Source organism: Silurus aristotelis (assembly GCF_946808225.1).
Source record: "Silurus aristotelis genome assembly, chromosome: 17".
NCBI classification, from domain to species: domain Eukaryota; kingdom Metazoa; phylum Chordata; class Actinopteri; order Siluriformes; family Siluridae; genus Silurus; species Silurus aristotelis.
This window is the reverse complement of record NC_139590.1, coordinates 15,800,333-15,822,030: the sequence shown is the minus strand read 5'-3', so window position 1 is coordinate 15,822,030 and position 21,698 is coordinate 15,800,333. Positions and strand designations below refer to the sequence as shown.

Here is a 21,698-nt window from a genome sequence, read left to right as displayed (position 1 = left end):
AAAAGAGCAAGCAGAAATTTTAAAGCAGTTTCTAATTATGATTACCATTAAAATTATTTATGAAGTAATATCATTGGGACATCATTATAGATAATTTTTAATTGCTAAAACTCCAGTGTGTTTTTTTTATTATTTTTTTATTATTTTTTTTTTTATTTGAAAGAGACTTTTTGTGGTTCTTCTTCTTCTTCTTTCGGCTGCTCCCATTAGGGGTCGCCACAGCGGATCATCCGTCTCCATACCACCCTGTCCTCTATATCTGCCTCTTTCACACCAACTACCTGCATGTCTTCCCTCACCACATCCATAAACCTCCTCCTTGGTCTTCCTCTTTTCCTCCTACCTGATGGCTCCATCCTCAGCATTCTCCTACCGATATACCCCACGTCCCTTCTCTGCACATGTCCAAACCATCTCAATCTCCCTCACCTTGTCTCCAAAACGTCCTGCGCTGTCCCTCTAATAAAATCATTTCTAATCCTGTCCATCCTCGTCACTCCCAACAAAACCCTTAACATGTAAAATGTAAATGTGCAAAATGGCCATAGATAAAAAATCAAAAGCATAAAATAAACTTACAATTTTGGTGGCATCCCTAATGCATATATTTATTATAGATATGTGGATTGTTAGTCAAGTCAGGCATTTACTCTTAGGGTTTATTATTGTTATTATTTCACATTAAATGAACTAATAACATTCTCTATTCGATGCGACAGACTGCACAGTTCGAACTGAAAAATAGAGTTGAGACGAACTCGATGACTTCTGTGAAATAAGGGGGTGGAGCTTCAAAAGTTGTCGGTTGATATCAAATATTCGATTCGCCTATGCAACAGTCATTAATTGCAGATTCAGATTTCGACTGACTCGACTTTCTTTGTATTGTGGATAAAATAAACAAGGCTGATATTCTGGCACGGTTCTGAATGGCAACACACAGCTGTGTGTTCTGATGTTGAGATGTGGAGCAGCTGTGCACAACAGTTTCATTAACAAACGTATATAGTATATGCTTACTAAACTCACAAAGGTTGAACATTAATTACACAACAAAATGATATCATTTAACGTATACTAAATTATATACTATACACGAATTAGATGATAAGCAATTGCTCCAATTGTTTAAATAAGTAATTATTAATTATATCTTTTTTTGCCGACTACACATATATATCATGTTACCCCAAGGTTCCAGCTGTTGAGACGGGCTTCTAAGTCGCTGTCATCAGAAGAGGGTCTTCCTGGGTGCCCATCCTGAAAGGCAGATGAAGCACTCTTTAAATAAACAGTCCTTCTAGATAATTGACAGAAATATATAAAATAGTTTCTAGTTACCAGCTAGAATATTATCAGCTAGAAAGAATAACATTGTTCAATTTAAAAAGTATGATTCACAATCAGTGGCAAACTGGTGTTGTAAACACAAACAAAACACGAGGGGAGCGTGCTTTTATGCAAAGAAATTATCCAGTTCGTGTTAGATCTCCAGATCCAATTATACATTCAATTTCTAAATTCCTTAACACCATGTCATATTGGATTGTTGATTTAATTCTTGATAACACTGTGAACGGAGATAGGATTCTGACATGCTTTTAGCATCTTGGAAAAGAAATAGGAACAAAGAGGAAGGACAACAGAGAAAGACTGTGTGTGTGTGTGTGTGTGTGTGTGTGTGTGTGTGTGTGTGTGTGTGTGTGTGTGTGTGTGTATATACATACACGCATGTATGTGTGTGTTGGAAAAAAAAGTTAAGAAATAGTGAGATAGATATAGGTGCTGGCGTCCTGGCCTCCAGATGTTGGGCTGCTCCGCACCATTTCTGCCTTTCCCCTTTCAATGCAGCCCCTCTATTTAGTCACATGGTTCGACCCCACCCTTTCCCTTATACACACATGCATACAGTTTAGGGGCGCTAAATGTGACGTGCTTCCTCTCTGACTTACTGTAGATACCTCACACTATGCTTGTTTTAGTCCGAAGGGAGCAAAACTTAGATACACATGGAGAAGCCAAAGAAATTATGAAATAGCTAAATAAATAAATAAAAAAAAAAAAAATATATATATATATATATATATATATATATATATATATATATATATATATATATATATATATATATATATATATATATATATAAAATCTAATAAATCTACAGGACTAAATAGAATATTGTAGGCAAAAATCTAAATGTCTAGAGCGTCTAGGTATGTCTCGGTAATACTAAGTAGGCTACTTGGATCAGAATCAGAGTGCCTACTGCATCTGTGTACCAAACAAATGGCGCCTGTGAATCCCTACATAGACTTAGAACGATTAAGGCAATGAAAATGGCATTGAAGATAAACATTTTTGAGAAACAAGGTAGAATATGTGGACAAATATTTGTGGACACCTAATCATAAGATTTGTATGTGGTGCATGTACATTCTGTTCACATTTAGTCCCCATTTGTACAATAATCTCCGCCTTCTGGGAAGATGTTCCATTAGATTTTGGAGGGTGGAGATTTGTGATCATTCAGCCAAAAGACCCTAAGTGAAGACAGGTACTGATGTAGGGTGAGGACTCCTGGGGTGTTCATTAGGGTTGAGGTCATAGCTCTAAAGCAGGCCACTCGAGATCTTCCACTTTAACCCATGTACATCATAGTTTCATGGTTTCGACTTTGTGTACAGGTACCTGCTTTGTGTGCAGGGGAAAAATAAATCAATGTTGCCACATCCATATATAATCATATTCTATAGTATGCCTCCAACTTTGTATCAACAATTTGAAAAACACATATGCTGGGAATGTCAGGCGCCCAATAATTAAGTCCATATAGTCTACCTTTGTCTCACAACAAATTCGAGAAAATGGCATGAGCTGTTATAATATGTTAAGATATCATCTTAAGAAGAGCTGCTCACCCTCTTGTCCTCCTTGGCAGCAGATCTGAGAGGACTGGAAGATAAAGGTCTGCTTGGAGACTTGGGATGGAATAAATTTCTCCTTCTGCAAACAAGACAAAGTAAAATTTTGTTTTCCGACTGATTTTTGCAGTCAAGGAAATATTAGATCTTATATATCCGTATCTCATTTATTTTACAGCATAATTCAAGTTTCCAGGGTATTTCGATTTACATGATCTCGGCCTGATAAGCTGAGTCGTTGTTTGCACAATGTCTGACCGCACAGCATTTTTAACACAGGAAAAAACGTAACGGTGCCTGTCACAATAATAATACAATTTTGGCTGATGATTAATTGTGTACAATAATTGTGATTACAGGATAGAAAACTCTAGTTCTCTGGAGTGGTGCAGTGCAATGAGAAACAAGTTCCCCAGGACCAAGGTGTTACATAAGACAACAGAATTACATTAGACAACACAGAACTAAATGACTTACAGTAGCTAACAATGGGAAAGAGTATGCTCTAATTGTCCCCTAAATACATAAACTGAATTACAATAAAAGCCATGCTAGTGACTTTTTCATCCATCTTAGTTTTTGTTGTAAACGGTATACTATCATTGGAGCATATGGAACCAAGTCTCGATTGCAATGTTTAAAAAGCACATATGATTAGGTAATGTAAGGGGTCCACAGACTTTTAGTTATATAATGTATGAATGCATACAACATAGACTATGTATTACAGCAAATAGTGACAAAAACTGACCATAAGATTTATATGCTCTGTTTTTTTTTTTTTTTTTTCCAAGCATGCCATTCCAATTTTTTCTGGATTTTCATCTATGTGTGTTCATCCACAAGAGCCACAAGTAAAACCAGGTACTGATATAGGGTCAGCATTCCAAATCATCCCAAAGGTGTTCAGCAGGCGACTCAAGATCTTCAACTGCAACTTATTTAAAGCATATCTCAATAAAGCTGGCTTTGTGCACAGGGGCTTTGTCATGCTAGAACAGGTTTGGGTCTTCTAGTTCAAGTGAAGGGAAAATGTAATGCTACCACTTTCAATTGCATCATATACAACCGTGTGCCTTTAACTTTGTGGTAACAGTTCAGAGAAGAACCACATATGGTATATAATATATAATATTTGTAGGAGTACAGATTTCGGGAAGACGAGCATTTCTTTTGACACGTTTGGTTCCAGTCGCGCATTCTGCTCGTCACCTCCTTCCCCACGCTTCATGCTCAGTCGCTTCGTAGACATAGTTCTGAGTTGCCCTCTGTCTTCATGTAAAGAGACGCCCCTTCCAAAAATTAATCTCCTCCACCTCGTCCCCAACATCGTCTCACCCTCAACCACTATGACACCATGTAAGTACAATAGTCGAAAGTTATTTTATTATTTACTTATAGTTATTTACAGTAGTATTTATTTATATTTATACAGTCATTTACTGTATTACAGAACCTTTTCTATATTTATCCCCCACATCATCTCACCCTCACCATCAACCACTACGACACCATGTAGGTACAGTACAGTACTCTAAAGTTCATTTATTATTACATTATTTTTTTATGTTCAAAATGTATTACTTTTTATGTTTATACTTTTTTACAAGTATATTCGTGTGTTAGGCATAAAACATTTTTTAAAGGCTGGAACAAGAGATCTGGAAACGGATTTATTGCTTCTACATTAATTCTAAATTAACATGCGAGTACGAGCATATGGGAACACGAGCGGTTTACAGGAACGAATTAATCTCGTACACCGGTGTTCCACTGTATGTGTGTGTATCTATACTTATCGATCTAACGGTAGACAATTACGTGTAAAAGACTGCAAATTAATTACGTGCATCAAAAATCCAGGAATAAAGTACAAATATAATACAAAGTGCATAACAACTTCTGCTTCTTCTTCTACTTCTGGCTTCCCATTAGGGGTCACCACAGCGGATCATCCGTCTCCACACCCCCCTGTCCTCTACACCTGCCTCTTTCACCCCAACCACCTGCATGTCTTCCCTCACCACATCCATAAACCTCCTCCATGGCCACATAAAGTGCATAACAAACAAACAAATAGTGCACTATAAATAATAGAGAATTCTGTATTTTACATACTGCATACGGCACATATTAGTGTATTGATTTGGACTGATAACTGTGACAAAATGACAATTATTCTGATTAAAGATGGGATAAAAAAAAGTGCAGTGCTCTGATCAGACCAATACTGCATTACATAATATATTAATATATTTAAAAAATGCTTTTTAAAAAGAACACAGTCAGGATTATTTGGAATACATTAAATCATAAAAATAAAAAAATAAAAATATATATATATATATATATATATATATATATACACACACACACACACACACACACACACACACACACACACACACATATATATATATATGTATACACACACACACATATACACACACACACACACACACACACACACATATATACACACACACACACACACACACACACACACACACACACACACACACCACATTGAAAAAAAATTCTGATTGCCGCATCTCTAAACGTACAGCAGTCTGGCATCACGTATTTCAGTGCACCTTCTAAGCACTTTTGCAAATCCATTTGAGCGTTTTGCATACAGATGCCACACACCACGCTCTGTTTACTTTAATGCTTCCTCAGTTAACCAGCCTTCCAGTTTAGTGACGCACACAGAAGCAGCTGAGATTCACATCAAAGCGTTTCTGCACTGCTAACAATAAAAGAAGCATGAGCCACATCCTGTTCTCGACTGCAACTGGATGCTTGCGACACTGGTGTGCAGATACACAGGTTTAACCTCTCGGCATATTTCGCTGAGGATTTACATGTACATGGACCACTGTTCTGTTATGGTTTGCCGAAAAGTCGTTTTGTTGCAGGTTCGTTGGTTAGAAGTGAAAGGCGCCGACATTAATGCTGATTTGGGTGATCCCTTTTTCTCAGAGGCTTATAAGGAGTGTGATGACACATGCTGAAAAGAAAATCCACCCTAAATGACCTGCATATTTCATCGTTAGAATTATTCATCAACATGTGCGATGACACTTTGACTAAATGAAGACAGTGATGCAGCGGCCCTTTAGTCCTTCAGCTCTGTCAGCTTCCCAGCTCAAGGAGATCATCTTTTACACTTTTTAAACATTCATGTTAATAAGTGTGTAATACGTTGACTGCAAACCGGAGAAGCCTCGGTGCAGCTGTGCTCTAGAACCACCTGGCTTTTGGAAATCCACCATTATTTTTCACTGATATGATTTTGTTGGAAAATGATGAATAAAACAAAAAAGAACCTCTTGCTCTTAACCCCAAATGCTTGATTGTTGAAAATGTTTTATTAAGTCATTGCATCTGCTCTAGTCCCACTGCGTTGTCAATGCAGCTGCAAACCTCTCACAAAAATAATCCCCAAACTGAAAATATTAGAATATAAACACACTCCGAATGTACACGATGTTCTCTTTACTCTTCAAGTCCACACAAACTGTATTACAGCATTAAAACCAGAAGAGGTGCATACATGTGCAACATTTGAGAGCTATTCGACATTTTTTTTCCACATGATATAAAGAAAACATAGCAATTAGTACATCTAGTTGTATTTCAATAAGTCATCTTTTGCCTACAGATCAAAAGGAGAGCAGAGCAGCAGCATGAATAACAATTACGAGCACATCAAACAGGCACAAAGGGAGTAAAGACTACCTTACAGCTGTTTACATAGAATGACAGGTCAATAAAGACGGCCCTGTTTAATCTCTAAAGAGCTGTCCATATGAGTGAACACACACACACACACACACACACACACACACACACACACACACACACACACTCTTTTGAGGCCGCAGATGAGGGCAGGCCGTTGTGATTGGCGGCCAGTCGTTAACAGGTGGACGGAGATAATTGAATCAGATCAAAGCATTGAGAGCGGCTTGGGTCTGCGCTGGAGTGGCAAGGTGCCACTGATTAAAGCCTCCTGACCTCCAGGTGTTGAGATTGGGCCCAGGCCACGTCTCTGGGCCCTCAGAGAGGAACCGTATACCACCCCCGCTCTTGCTCCCCAGGGCATTTAAGTCCTCCACCCTCCCACTTCAAAAGTCTGGCACCTGGAGGCAAGGCCAGCACGGACACTCTGCGCTTTAGCCAGACACTGGAATGCATCTGAAGTCTCTTAACACTGCCAATGGTTAGCGTCTGGGTAAAGGGTTTCATGTGCTCCACGCAGGCCCAGATGGCCGAAATGAAAGGGGGTTAAAGGTAGAGCTTTATCCTTTAAGTCGACAACTAATCAGGCGCAGCAACCTCGCTCGACTGAGCTTCACTCAAGGATGCGGTCTTCATTTATTCCTTTGTTTTAACAAGTGAATTCTAGGCACAACTGTATATATTTGCGCGTCTTAAGCGTAGTTCTATTTTAAACGCTGAAGAGCAAGAGGCTATTATGTTACAATCAAACATTATCCAAAACAAAAGTCTCCCATAATTCAAAGAGACTGAAATTTGATTTTCGAATAAAGACGTGTCTGTATTTCCAGAGTAATATATACGCAATATTCATTGAAAATTGAGTAAGAAGCGTTGTGTTATTTCTACATTATATGATCAAAACTATATGAACACCAGACTTTTCCCAGCCATATTTAGGTCTTTAGCCAAATTGTTCCTGCGTTTTTTGGAGGCACATTTTTGGACACCATGTATTTGGATGTGATGGCAATTTAGGGCTGCTGCTATCGATTATTTTTAGTAATCAAGTATTCGAATGATTATTCCGTCGATTAATCGGATAACACATCCTTTTTTTTCTTTATTAAAGAGCTAAATAAGAGTGAGGAAATAAGACGCGTCTCTTAACATGAAAAAGTCATTTGTTTTTCTTTTTAGAAGAGTTGACATTTTTATTGCGCATAACACACAAGAATATCAGTGAAAACTAAACCCATGTAGTGCATTTAACTGCCATATTACATCGTAATACATATACAGCGTGTTGAAAAAGTCCTTCTGCGGCGGCTGCCGAAACTATTCGTTTAACGAAACTCAATTATTCTCACTCGGGTGTATTGAATCTCGCACAGTATCGTGATGTGGTTTTCTTGTTTTTAGGAAAAGCTGATTGAAATTTTTTACTGATTAAATTCATGTATTAATCACCAGCTTTAACGTGCACGCTGCCTGCTCTACACGGCTGTACGGTGTTGTTTTTGCGTTTTAGTTTGATATGATGTAAAACTTTGAAAACTTTGTCAATCCCCCCCCCCTCATGTTTTTTCCTCCTGTTCCTCCATTTTGCAGTTTAGAGTTTAGCGGGTGGTGCATCAGTAATAATGGCCTGTGGGAAACGCAGTGCTCCCTGTTTAGTTAAATGGATTAAACCAAGCGTTTTTTTTTGTAACCGAATTACGAGGAATCGTTTTAGCTCTGATAGCATTACAGTTTCCCTTCACTTGAACTAGGAGACCCAAACCTGTTCCAGAATGACGACGCTCCGGTGCACAAATTGAGCTCCATGCCCTTGTGGTTAAATGAGCCCAAATCTCCACAAGCACACTGCAAAATCTAGTGGAACATCTTCCCAGAAGAACAGGAAATTGGGGTTTACCTTATTAATTTATGAACTATTATGAACTATTTTTACATGCTTTTAAAATAATGATCCCCTTTACTTTCCCAAAGTGCAAATCCCATTAAAAAAACCCACAGATATACACTATAAGAGAAATAGAGCTGAAGCATTATATATATATATATATATATATATATATATATATATATATATATATATATATATATATATATATATATATATATATATATATATATATATATATAATTTTTTTTTTAACCATTCATGCATCCAAAAGTCTGTAGGATTAAATTATGAGAAAACACACATAAGAATGGAAATAAAAGACAGTGGAAAAGATTACATGAGAAATATTTTGTATCCTTCTCTTTGAGAACTGTGTTAGGGAAAAATTTAGAGACCTGAATCTCTCCCATCATGCTTGCTGTGTTCTCAGGCTGGCTGATTTTCACCCAAACACAACATTGGCATAAAAACCATGCATATGGTTCATGAGCAACATAACATAGGAGGTTGAAATGAGTGTAGAGGGTTTGGCGAGGCTGGCTGGCTGACTGTGAGGGGATCGCTTCCCAGGACGAGCCTACCGCCTCAAAGATGCAGTTAAGCACAGAGCACCCCCTGGTGGCCACTGAACAAAATGTCTACTCTTGAAATTGAGGTCCTTTGCTAGAAAAGTTACTCAGAATGGCAACAAAATGTCTAAACACAGGTTTCTGTAATCTTAAGGTGTGTGGTTAAATATCAGTCAATCAATATTTCCACACATCAAAAGATATTGGTACAGAATCCAGAGAAACATGCTGAGTTTCTTTACATTCTGAGAATTTTTATTATGAGTTTCCGCTTTCATCACTAATCTCTTAGGGTTGACAGTGTTTTTAAACACAGAAAGGTCACTCTAAAAACCAGACATTTTCATGAACCGTTTCATATTGATGATCTGGACCATACTGGATCCTGATCTAATCTCAGCAACAACGGATGCAAACCCATCACAAGGCACCAGGCACATACTGACACACCTATTTACACATACGGCCAATTCATCTAGCACGATTTTTTTGGGGAGAAACTGGGGACCCTAGAAGAAACCCACTTGGACCTGGTCCACCTTATTAAAAGTGCACACACTTGCAAAGCAAAAATCTAAATTTTTTTTTATTATTGAATTGAAAGTTTTTATTGCACTAAAGACGCTTAAAAGGTAGTTAGATATTTCTTTATTGTTCAACAAGAAGTCCAACAATCCAAGACAGAAATCAACATGAAATTTCAGCTGTAACTATAATTGGAAAAAGCGATTATATTTGTAGTTTAGTGGGGTTTAAGTGTATGTAACTACACACAACCACAGAAATCAGCCATAACATTAAAACACACCTAATAGTGTTTGTCAGCTCTGATCCTTCGGGGCATGAACCTACAAAACCCCAGAAGGTGTGCTGTGGTTATATGTTTCTGGCTGGTGATAAGAACACCAGAAAACATGCTTGGTCAGACCAGGCCTTCTTCCTTAGGCCCAGTTGTCCAGCTCCGAAGCTCACATGTCCGTTGTAAGTGCTTTCAAGGGTGGACAAGGGGTCAGCATGGGCACTCTGAGCAGTCTGTAGCTACGTGATGGAGCAAGCTATGGTGCGCTGTGTGCTCCGAAATCTTTTTGTCATTCCTGCATTAACAGAGGTTTGCGCAAAAATAGCTTTTCCTTGGAATAGACAAGATGAACCAAGTCTCCTGTGAAGCTTGAAAGGAGACTTGGAAGCCCATGACCATGCTGCCGGTTCATTAGTTGTCCTTCGTGGGTAAGAGATGCTCTGAGGTTGCACTGTACTGTATATACAGATTTGCATCTTTTATAGCTGCGAGTATTTCATATTTCACAGCAGCTAATCTGCGTGCCACGGCCATCACCAAATAAACAAATACACACTGGGTGAAGAAAAAAAAAAAGAAAACGCAAGTGTTTCCTCATCACCACCTCGCTGATAGCGATCAAACGCGGCCACATCACAAGAGAGCTGACATGCACGGCCCCTTTTCATCTAATCGAAACAAGAGGGACACATGAAAGAGCTGCTCCACGAGGACTCAGCCTGTGATCTAAACGCCTTTAATGAGCATACCCAAATCAGACCCTGGACAAAAAAATGCTAAACTCACTCCCTATATCTGGTTCGCTCGCCTCTGATTAAGAGCACTTACTTCAAAAGGAACAGATCAAATGCTGTGCAGGAAGGTCAGCTTTTTTTTTTTTAAATGCTGAGAACATGACTCCTCCTATCAGAGAGTCTCCAGCAGATGATGACATGACAGAAAAAGAAAAAAAAACATATCTACAAGCCATGAACATGTTTAGAAGTGCTATCAAGTTTCTAAAATCACTCTAGTTCTGTTTTGTAGACGTTCCAAACTATCCTATTTCTACAATCATTTGTACCAGGAAGTCAATGAAGGTTTGAGCTTTTGAAATTTTAGCACCACAGGTCAGCATTGCATGATGCACTGCAAATTATTATTATTATTGTCTTTTTAAACTCTTGCATTTCTCATATTTTGCACCCTCTGCCACATTAATTCGCTATGAATACATTAAATAAGCTGCTGCAGTTACAGGTCCGGATCCAACAGAACAGCTTACACTCATTTGTTTGAATATTAAGTTTTGGTTGGTTGTACGATTTTGACTTATCAGCTGTGTCAGTTCAATGTTTAAGTCCTTTTCACATGCACCTGGCATCCATTTGGATACCTACTCTATATAAATATTTCACACATTCCCATGAAAAAGCATAAGGAGAAGAAAAGAGCGAGAAGAAGACTGCCTTTTCCAGAGCCTTACCACCTGACATGGTACAACCCAAATTCATAACCATAAACCTAACCTGATAAAATACTGAGATTCAAAATTAATTACAGCTTTCATAAGCAGTTAAGAGAGTCTGGCAAATGATTTGAAGACCTATGAAGACTGAAGCTGGCTTCTCCCATTAGGGGTCGCCACAGCGGATCATCCGTCTCCAAACCCCTCCGTCCTCTACATCTGCCGCTTTCTAACCAACTACCTGCATGTCTTCATCCACATCCATAAAACTCCTCTTTGGTCTTCCTCTTTTCCTTCTTTCCTGATGGCTCCATCTTCAGCATTCTCCTACTAATAAACCCCATGTCCCTCCTCTGCACATGTCCGAACCATGTCAATCTCTCCTCCCTCACCTTGTCTCCAAAACGTCCTACATGCGCTGTCCCGCTAATAAACTCATTTTTAATCCTGTCCATCCTCGTCACTCCCAACGAAAACCTCAACATCTTCAGCTCTGCTACCTCCAGCTCCACCTCCTGTCTTTTACTCAATGCCACTGTCTCTAAACCGTAGAACATCGCAGGTATCACCACAGTCCTATAAAACCTCCCAAAAATATATATTTACCAATTGACCCCAGTTGTAAGATTCAGCATCAGCATAAAAGTTAACGATGTAATGTAGGGCTAAAACAATTCCTCGATTGATACAAAAAAATTTGGTGCTTCGTTAAGTCTATTTAACTACACACAGCATTGTGTTTCCCCATGGACTATTATTACTGACGCACCACCCGCTAAACTATTGAGCGCGGGGCGAGGAGAACATTAATATTGAAGCCCGTTTCCGCCACATAAATAAAAAAAGGTTGGCTAATTCCAACTTTTTTTTCTCGTAATTTTAACTTTGTTTCTTTGTCAAAGACTGCAATCAATAGAATCGAATGGTATCAAGCTAAGCCTCCGCCTAACAATCAGCTCTGGAGGAAACAACATGGTTACCGGTGGATGCACCAGAAATGTTAAATGTTAAATAAAGTCCGAATTTAGGAGAAATAAAGTCCGAATTCCAAGGAATTAAGTCAGAATTGCGAAAAATTAAGTCGGAATTTTATGTGGTGGAAACGGGCTTCCATAGGATTCAGGCCAAAGAAAACGGCGGAAAGTTTCCATGTTTGGTTTGGGATCCTTTTAAACCAAAACACAAAGAAATCACCATACAGTGTGATTACTGTTTTTTTTTTTTGTGTAATCTCAAATGCTGTTTTATTTTTTATTTGAGATTTTATATTTATATATTTGTATATTGATTAAATATGGCAATTAAATGCATTAAATGGGTTTAGTTTTCACCGATATTCTTGTATTCAATTTCAGCAATAAAAATTGCTCTAAAAAGAAAAACAATTTTTTTGTTTTATTTAAAGAGACCAGTTTTATTTTGTCTTATTCGATTCCATGATTAATCGTTGGAATAATCAGCAGAATGTCCAATTACTGAAATAATCGATAGCAGCAGCCCTAATGTAATGCATCGATTTAAAAAAGTGCGAATCGGATACAATGGTCATGTTGCGATGCATCGTTTTCAAGATATTAGCACTGGTAAAGACAGATCTGTTTCTATATAATTATTAGTAGATGCGCTATACTTTTAGTATTAAGAAAGTGACCGATAATTTGTGACTAATATTTTATATGTAGATTAGGTCCCTTGGTGGTCTAGTGGTTAGGATGCAGCGCTCTCACCGCTGCGGCCCGGGTTCAATCCCCGGTCAGGAAACCAACCCCAGCCACTCTTAGTGTTGGTCCCAAGCCTGGATAAATAGGGAGGGTTGCGTTAGGAAGGGCATCCAGCGTAAAAACATGTGCCAAATCAAACATGAGGATGATCCGCTGTGGCGACCCCTAACGGGAGAAGCCGAAAGAAAGTTTTATTTTATATGTAGATTGATTTCTCAAGCGCGTTCTCTCAGCGCCACTGCTGCTACGTGAACGGAGACCGAGTTGTGTCCTGAGAGAATCACATAGAATACAGATTAACATGGTAGAGCTGCATCTTCCTGGAAACAGAACAGGAAAAGAAAATCTGGTATTGCATTGAATCTCGTTTTGTTGAATGAAATACAAATCGGATCTCACTGCATCGTAATGGGGTAAATCGTATCGCATGCATCTTTAATGTATCGCATCGTTGGCTATGAATTGAGATGCGAATCTTATCGGCCTCAGTTAAAGAGATGCACATCTCTAATGTGCATAGATGGAGGAGGTGGAGGACTGGTGTACTGGGGCAAAGGAGATACAACTATTGGTGGAGTTAAGGGGTTGCCAGATTGACTGGGATGGCCAGTGGCATTTTAGCATAAGTGTTGATTACTGTTATGATTATTATTATTCAGTGCTATAAATAGAATTACAAAAACTCGCTGTAAGAGACTAGCTAGAAAACATTTACAATGCTGAATTTAATGTTGTGCAGGAACAAGCTAAGAAGCAAACTATTTCCAGGCCTTTAAAACATCTAATGACCTTTCATTACATTAGGAAGGTCTCTTGATGTCTGTAACTATATAATCCAAAAACCTGATCGTAAAAGCGAGTCTATTTTGTGACATTTTTCAAACCGTAAATTATTAAAATTCCCTTAAAAGTTTTCATTAGACTAATAATTAGCCGTTTTTTTTTTAAAGATTAATTTGTACAAAAGATGAGACAGTTGTATCACTGCACATTTTTAGAATTGATTAGGAAACAAAAAATTAATTCAATTGAATGTATGTTGACACTCTTAAAATACAGTCACGTCAAAAAGAGGATCCTGTAACTTCATGTCAGACTAATTTGCCAAATGTTTGTGGACACCTTAAACAAAAAAAAAATTCCATATGTGCTTTTCGGACATCCCATTTAATATGTAGCCCCTGTTTGCTGTTATTATACCCTCCACTCTTCTGGGAAAATTTTAGATAGATTTTGGAGTTTGGTTGTCTAGAATTGTGATCATTCCAGTGGGTGTTAGTAGAGTCCGTTACTGATGTAGGGTGAGAAAACCTGTGGTGCAGTGAACGTTCTAATTTGTTCCAAAGGTGTTCAGTCAAAAAACACATATGGCTAGAAAAGTCCGGTGTCCCGATACGTTTGTGACTAAAACTTTGTCATAATGTAATTATTAAAGTATTTACTTAAATTAATCCTGGTTATGTCCAGTCATGTTCGCAGCACTTAAACCCTCTCCACCCATTCTAGTGTGTAAGAAATAAACCAAAATGTTATCAAAAAACTATATATTTATTGTTACATTTAATTTTGTGGAACATCCAGAAGGCAAACAAGTTCCAGGTATAGCAGCTACATGCAGCCATTTCCACTCTAGTCCCATTCTTTAAGTAAATAATACAAAGTTCTCCAATATCAGATTTGGGATTTCAACAGTGTTGTGGTGTGTTGCCCTGTTTAGATGTAACTTTCTCTCTTTCTGCTAACCAGCTTGGATTTGGATAAAAAAATAGGTTGGAGGAAAGGCTTTCATCATGGAATGGTATTAAGGCTTGGGAAACCAGCCACAAACCTGATGTAAAGTCAAATCTAGACACTGCATGAGCAAAAAGAAAATGAAAATTCTATTCCGTAAGCAGTGTGCAATAACTGCAACCGCTAGTCGTGAGTGTTTAGACTCGCTTTGCCTAAATAATCCTCATCCTTTTAATGTGGTGGGCAGAAAAGTGCTCCAGTCAAGTGGATCAGGCAGAGGGAAAGCTTCAAAAGGCCTTTTTTTGTGGCACGAAGACGAGATGTTACCCATTTTGCCAAGTTATCGATGTGCCGTGTAGCTCGATGCCGGCCATAACAGCTGATTTAATAGGATTTTGTTCAAAAATCGTGTCATCTTAGCTTAATAGAGTTTTCTTTAGCGTTGGAAAAGCGGTGTATACACAGTTCGCCTCCTTGGGGTGGTATCCAGCCGTTGAATTTAGATTTATGTCTTGTACAGCGCCGAATAGATGAATGTGCATATGTTAAACATTATTTTCATTGAAAAATCCTCCCTTTACATGAATAAGTGCTTTACACACTCTTGGCATCCGGACAGTTAGTTTTTCCAAAATTTTAATGCCATGCCTCTTGTAACTTGCCAAAGGTGTTCTTCGCTAGTTGGATATTTCTTTCAAACCTTGCAATCCAGTTCATCCCAGTGATATTCACCAGGATTCGGGTCCAGTAACTGGGCAGCTGACTTTTTAAATAATGCTTGCAGAGCTTGGACGTGTGCCTCAGGTCATTTTCTTGTAGTACGCTGATGTTGGTTCCAAATAGTCTCTAAGCTTCCCTGCACCTAAAGAACCCCAAACCATTAAGCGTCCACCTGCATGTTTGACTGTTCGTGTGAGACAGTGTGCTAACATCTCTTCTGTTCAAATTTGACCTTGGCCAGGGACAGAACATTTTTGTCTTAAACCTAGCTTGTTGTATATGAACAAAAGGAACACGCATAACCAAGAGTACCTGCATAACCATGCATTCAATAACAGAGTCCTCTTAGAGCTGGCCGACTCCCAAACTGAGCAATCGGGGAGGAAGAAGAGCCTTGGTGTGGCCTGATGTTCACTCTGGTTGGGCTCCAGAAAACGTGTGGAAATGGGAGAAACTTGAAGGTCAACCATCATTAAAAACACTCCCCTTATCTGGGCTTTAAGGCTGAACGGCCAGACAGAAGCCTTCCCTCGGTGCCAAACCCATAAAAGCTTACTTGGGTTTTGGCATTTTTTTTTTCCCCTGCCTCTGAGCTCTGCAGGCAGTTGCTTTGACATTTCCAAAATCCAATCAAAGTGAATAAAAGTCTTAAAGATGATCTAGAGAAATAGGATACGCTTGAGCTAAACCTCAAAGCAAACTCTCATCTGAATCTGTGTGAGGTTTCAGTTTTTGTACAAATCTGGATCGTCATTATGAGGTATTAATTGTAGAATGAGAAAACTAACAGCACTAAGCAATTTAGCAAGAAACGCAAGAAAATTTGAAGGAAAAAATAAATGTGAAGGGGGGAGGGGCAGGTGGATGTGCTAACAGTGCGGATAGTCCAACCGATTTTAATGTCCAACAGTGCCAGGAGATGTATCCGAAAGAACACTTTTCTAAATGAAAATACTACCATAAAATCGTGCCCTCCTCTAGAAGCCTTATTTTGTGTTCCCACTTATGCATTCCTGCACTCGTGTTTCTCAGTCTTATCTACGCAATGCAAGTATGTGTTGTAAATGGTACTTTAGTCGCTATTTAGTACCTTGTATGCACTTTTTTAAATTCATATCTCATTTCGTTGTAGTCCCACCGACTGGTTACGGTACTATAATATAAAGTGTCTTATTATGAATTCAATCAATCAAATATTATATTTTTATAATTGACTCATTTTCGTGATTAACTACAAGAGTTTAAGAATACATTGTGCAAAATGAGTTGCTTATATATTGAGAAGCCTTAAGCTTTAAACGATGAAGTTAAATGAAATATTTAGATACCAATTTGGGCCGACATTGATTATTGATTATTGAAGTCTTTGGAAAATCCAATCAGACATAATTAAAATGTCAATCACAACATCATTTAAAAAAAAAAAAAAGATCTGTCCATATTCCTGCAGGAAAATATGGGATTTCACCACATAAGTATTCGGACCTTTCAATCTTTTAGTAAGGTCATATCCTCAAATAGGTTTTAATATCTCAACAAGTTCTCCCCTTTCCAATACAGACACTATTCCTGACATGTCTGACTGATATCTCATTGTGCAGAACAGTTCATCGATTGAAGCCTAATCCCAGGAATACTGAAGTGCTGGTCATCCTACGTGATGTCAATTGCGCTTTTCCCATTTTACAACGTCAGGAAAATTCCTCCATTTTTATCCACAGGAGCCGCTCAGGTGCTTGTTTAGTCCTCTGCCCTCTCAAGACTGGACTACTGCAAGTCACTGCTCTGCCTCTGAAAGACATTTGACCTCCGATCCAGAAATCAGCTACGTGACTTTTTAACCTTAGATTATTCAATTCTGATGCTCACCTAAAGAAGCAAAAAAAAATGGACAGGCACCCCTCTACCACACAGCACTTCTCTTTCTCCACATTGCGCAACGTTCCTACCAATCCACACCCGCTATCTGACTCGCCCCACCTTCTTTGTTCTGGCACCTAAGTGGTAGAAAGAATTTCTACTTGATGCCTAAACTGAGACTGTTGCAGTCTTCAAACAGCATCTAAAGACCAACCTCTTCCAGTAATTCTTCAATTAGCACTTTCTCTCTTTCTAACCATTTTCCCCACCAACAGAGTTATAGACTGATGATATTCTTAGTCTGTGTCCTAATAAACCAGTGTTAGGGTGTATGTTTTTGTTGTAGACTTCGAAGCACTTTGTAAGCCGTTCTGAATAATGGTGTCTGCCGAATGCCATAAATGCAAACATAACAACAAGATATTCAACACTCCAAGTCGAAATAAATGAATGGTTGGGTGTAGTTATTAAGGTCATACCTGTTGTTTGGATGAGGTGGAGAGGAGTCCTTCGGCAGACTGGACCACGTGTCATCACGATCCAGTTCACCAGTAACCCAGTCTGGCAGCATGGCGGCGCTCTGTGCTCGAATCCGGGATGCCAGTGGCTCGTCATAGTAAACTGACTAGGGAAGGAAATCTATTTTTTTTTTTGCATTATTAAAGCTTCTAAAGCTAGCAAGCTAAGTACGAATGAAACACTGCAGTATGTTCGCAAGTGTAGTAAAGTCAAGTTTATTCCTATTGCGCCTTTCACAACAGACATTGTCTCAAAGCAGCTTTAAAGAATTTAACAGTGAAGGTGAATGGTGTGCATTTATCCCTGATGAACAAGACATGGTGACTGTGGAAAGGAAAAATTATCTTAGATGTTATGAGGAAGAAACCTAGAGAGGAACCAGACTCAAAAAGGGAACCCATCCTCATTTGGGTGACATCAAGATTGTGATTATAGTCTTTAAACAATACAGAACACTGGAGAGTGAGAACTAACATAAGCACTGGAATGTAAGATTATGAGTAATGTTCTTTCTACAGTCTTTTACAGTCATTTGTGGTTTTAAAACTAGGAGCTACTGAGCAACTCATAAAATAGCTCAACATTTGCAATCATCACAGATCCAACTCAGCCAGATGAAATAACGTGTCTCCCGAACCAACATTGGAGTGTTAGCAGAGTAGGAACGCAGGCTGACTTACTGAGGTTACTGAACTTTACAAGCACCATTTTCGCTTCATTGAACTTCTACTACTAATCCAATTGAACGAAAAGGCACAAAAGATGTGAGTAAACTGAAGAAATGCCAGACCTTACATGCCACAGAACTGGTCATTCAATCTGACTCTTTGTATTTTTTTTTTCCCATGGTCATACCTGATTTGCACAGAATTGAGCCGTTGAAATAGCAGCATATAAATAAATAAAAACCTAAATGGGTTTATTCGCTATTAATGATCTACTGTAGCTGTTTCACTTTTGCGGGTCATCAAAGTAATCATAGGAAAATTTCAATGATAATTTTCCTGTGTGGGGAAAACAAACACATTTGTGAACAGAATTAAACAGAATTTGGGGTGAGAAAAAAAAAGCATAAATTACCATGTATGTTGGTAAAGTTTTGAGGCTTCCCGATTCGGGCTTGTAAGTAAACGGTCCCTCGAGGGCTCCTCTTCTGAGCATGTGCAGAAGAAGCCTGGCGTATGCATTACGGTTTTTCCTTCCCATCAGCCCGGAGCCGGAGGCCACAGGATCACAGAGCTTCTTGATCCATAGGGCGCATCGCTGACGCTCTGGTTTGGAGGAAATCAGTTATTGTTGCTAAAATTGGGTCACAATGAGAAATTGTTGCATCACATCGATTTGTTCTACTACAGTAACAAAATGTCAGAACGCAGGAATGAGATCATTATTTCGTTGTTTTGCTTGTCAGCTCATGACCACTGCTTTGTTTTAACAATAGCAACTTTGAAGAATGTTTACGCTCTGCCCACTCGATTCAATTTAAGTTCTTTTCTAGAGCACTTTTCACAATGGATATGGTCTCATAGCAGCTTTACAGAATGCAAAAATTGTGATCTATGCGTATTTATCCCCAATGAGCAACCATGTAATGTATGGAAAAGTTCCCTGCCATGGTTATATTCCGTTTATCATAATTGATTATTGTGTTATTAAGTGTTGGGACATTTGACTTTTCAAGCCACATGTGGTTCTTTCCCAAACTTCTCGCACAAATCTGGAGGCACATGAATGTATAAGATGTTTTTATATTTGGATACATTACCATTTTTCCCTTCACTTGAACTAGAAAACCCAAACCTGTTCTAGCACCCCTGTGCACAAAGCCAGCTCCATGAAGATATGGCTTACAGTGGCCAGCTGTACAGCTAGAACCTATAGCTTGAACTTTTTGATGAATTGAAATGCTGACCGCACCCCGTGCCCTCCCCGTTTATACAATTATCCAATCCGCCAGCCATGTTGCAGCCCAAAAGAGCGTAAAATCATGCAGATTGCATGCTAATGTCAAGAGTTTCAGTTGATGTTCACACAAGATCAGAATTGAAAAATTGGGGTGAAAAAAAAAAGGGTGATCTCTCAACTTTAACCATAAAACAGTTGCTGGCTGATTTCAGAAATGGCTGAACCACTGAAACATTTTCACACAGGACTTTAGAGTTTACACATAATGGTGCATAGAACAAAAAACATCCAGTGAAACCAGTGTGACCAGACTGATTAAAGCTGAAAGGAAGTCGGCCATCTAAGAATAAAAACTCTTTATATGCAGTTTGAGGGAGTCTGTGCCTGAGTTCTGTGGCTGTGGTTCTCTGATGCATTTAAAAAAAATACGTATATAAGTAATGATAAACTTCCCTGGCGGCTTGAACTAATCTGGGCATTTTTTTCTCATCCGATTTTTCTTTTTAACAAATCGTTTCCAACAACAACACCATCACTTCCTCGATGGGTTTGTTTGTTTTGTGCACTGTTCTGTTGAAAATTTAGAGACTGTTCTGTGGGAAAATCCATGGAGATCAGCAGATTTTGAAATACTCAAGACAGCCCATCTGATACCAACATCCGTAACACGGTTAACGTTTTTTTCTTGACTTGTATCCACCTGCTTTTATGCTTTGTGCTGCTGCCAGATGATTGGCTGATTAGATCCAGTGCCTGTCAAAAGGTTATGGACACATCCAGTCTTTTAAATGTTTTCAAGATGCATGTTTTATTTGCTTAAATGCAGCAAACTAGGTCTAATTCAGGAAAGCTCTGAAGTAGGTTCTTTAGGCAGGAGTCTAGTTTTTGAGATTTTCCTCTAACACAAGAACTTATGTAAGACACAGTACAGGAGAGAAGGCGCTAGCAGACTGCATCACCCCACCCCCCCAAGCCAAACATGGAAGTGAAAGCATAATGGTTTGGGGTTGTTTTTGGAGCAGGAAAGGATGAACGCTTATTCCAGGTGATGGCGATACCGAATCAACGTGGCTGCCATTCCATACTTCGACACAGTGCAATCCCATCGGGACTGCAGCTAACAGGATCCAACTTCACCATACAATAAGACAATGACGTGAAGAATACTGCATATTCTGGAAGCATTATTTAGAGAGCATCATGGAATGTTCTGCCCAGTCACAGCACCTAAATCCTATTGAACTACTCTGGGATGAACTGGATCACAAGGTCAAATTTTGCCTCTCAAAACGATAAAAGACTGGGAATTTCCAAACTTTTAGCACTTCATGAAAGAGCAGGTGCACAGCTAAACCAGTCTAAGAAATAAATACAAACAGCAGTGTGTAGTTCAGAAGAAGAACTGACCTGATTTGTCTGGAAGCTTGAGCACAAAAGGTTTCATGTCAACTAAGTAGTGATCAAACTCAGAGTCCAGTTTCTCCAATGAGTCCTCTTCTCTACTCATCCTGTCCTGCCAAACAGTAAGAACAGCCGATGGATAGGACAGGACAGGACAGGATGGGACAGGACAGGACAGGACAGGACAGGACAGGACAGGACAGAATGGGACAGGAAAGGATGGGACAGGAAAGGATGGGACAGGACAGGATGAGACAGGATGGGACACACGTGTAAATGTACAGTAAGTAAATATATACAACATACACAAAATCCACAAGAGACATTTGACAGCTGATTTTTACATCGGTTTTTCAGTTGATCACTTAAGTTACAACAGAAAAACAATATATACAATATAAAAATATATTATAAGACAGTGAAAGTACTTTATCAATGGACTCAGTGTCTCACTGTCTCACTCTCTGTCT

At 38.9% G+C, this 21,698-nt stretch overlaps 2 protein-coding genes across 14 annotated transcripts in view; both read right to left on the bottom strand.

The window, feature by feature from the left end:
- LOC310739668 (protein HID1-like) overlaps nt 1-21,698 on the bottom strand; it is a 484,702-nt gene that overhangs the window by 114,375 nt on the left and 348,629 nt on the right. The gene's annotated exons all lie outside the window — the stretch shown is intronic.
- The window catches only part of cep112 (centrosomal protein 112), a 138,605-nt gene that overhangs the window by 116,617 nt on the left and 290 nt on the right, over nt 1-21,698 (bottom strand). For 10 of the 12 annotated variants that reach the window (XM_083565802.1, XM_083565807.1, XM_083565798.1 and 7 more), the window contains exons 2-6: nt 21,235-21,340; nt 19,003-19,193; nt 17,883-18,028; nt 2,922-3,006; nt 1,189-1,260 (exon numbers count right to left, since the gene is read on the bottom strand). In XM_083565802.1, coding sequence (XP_083421928.1) covers nt 1,189-1,260; nt 2,922-3,006; nt 17,883-18,028; nt 19,003-19,193; nt 21,235-21,334 — 594 coding nt within the window. In that variant the 5' untranslated portion in view covers nt 21,335-21,340. Of the gene's footprint in view, nt 1-1,188; nt 1,261-2,921; nt 3,007-17,882; nt 18,029-19,002; nt 19,194-21,234; nt 21,341-21,681; nt 21,691-21,698 lie in introns of those variants that run through there. The other 2 variants (XM_083565803.1, XM_083565804.1) reach the window with 2 other exon arrangements.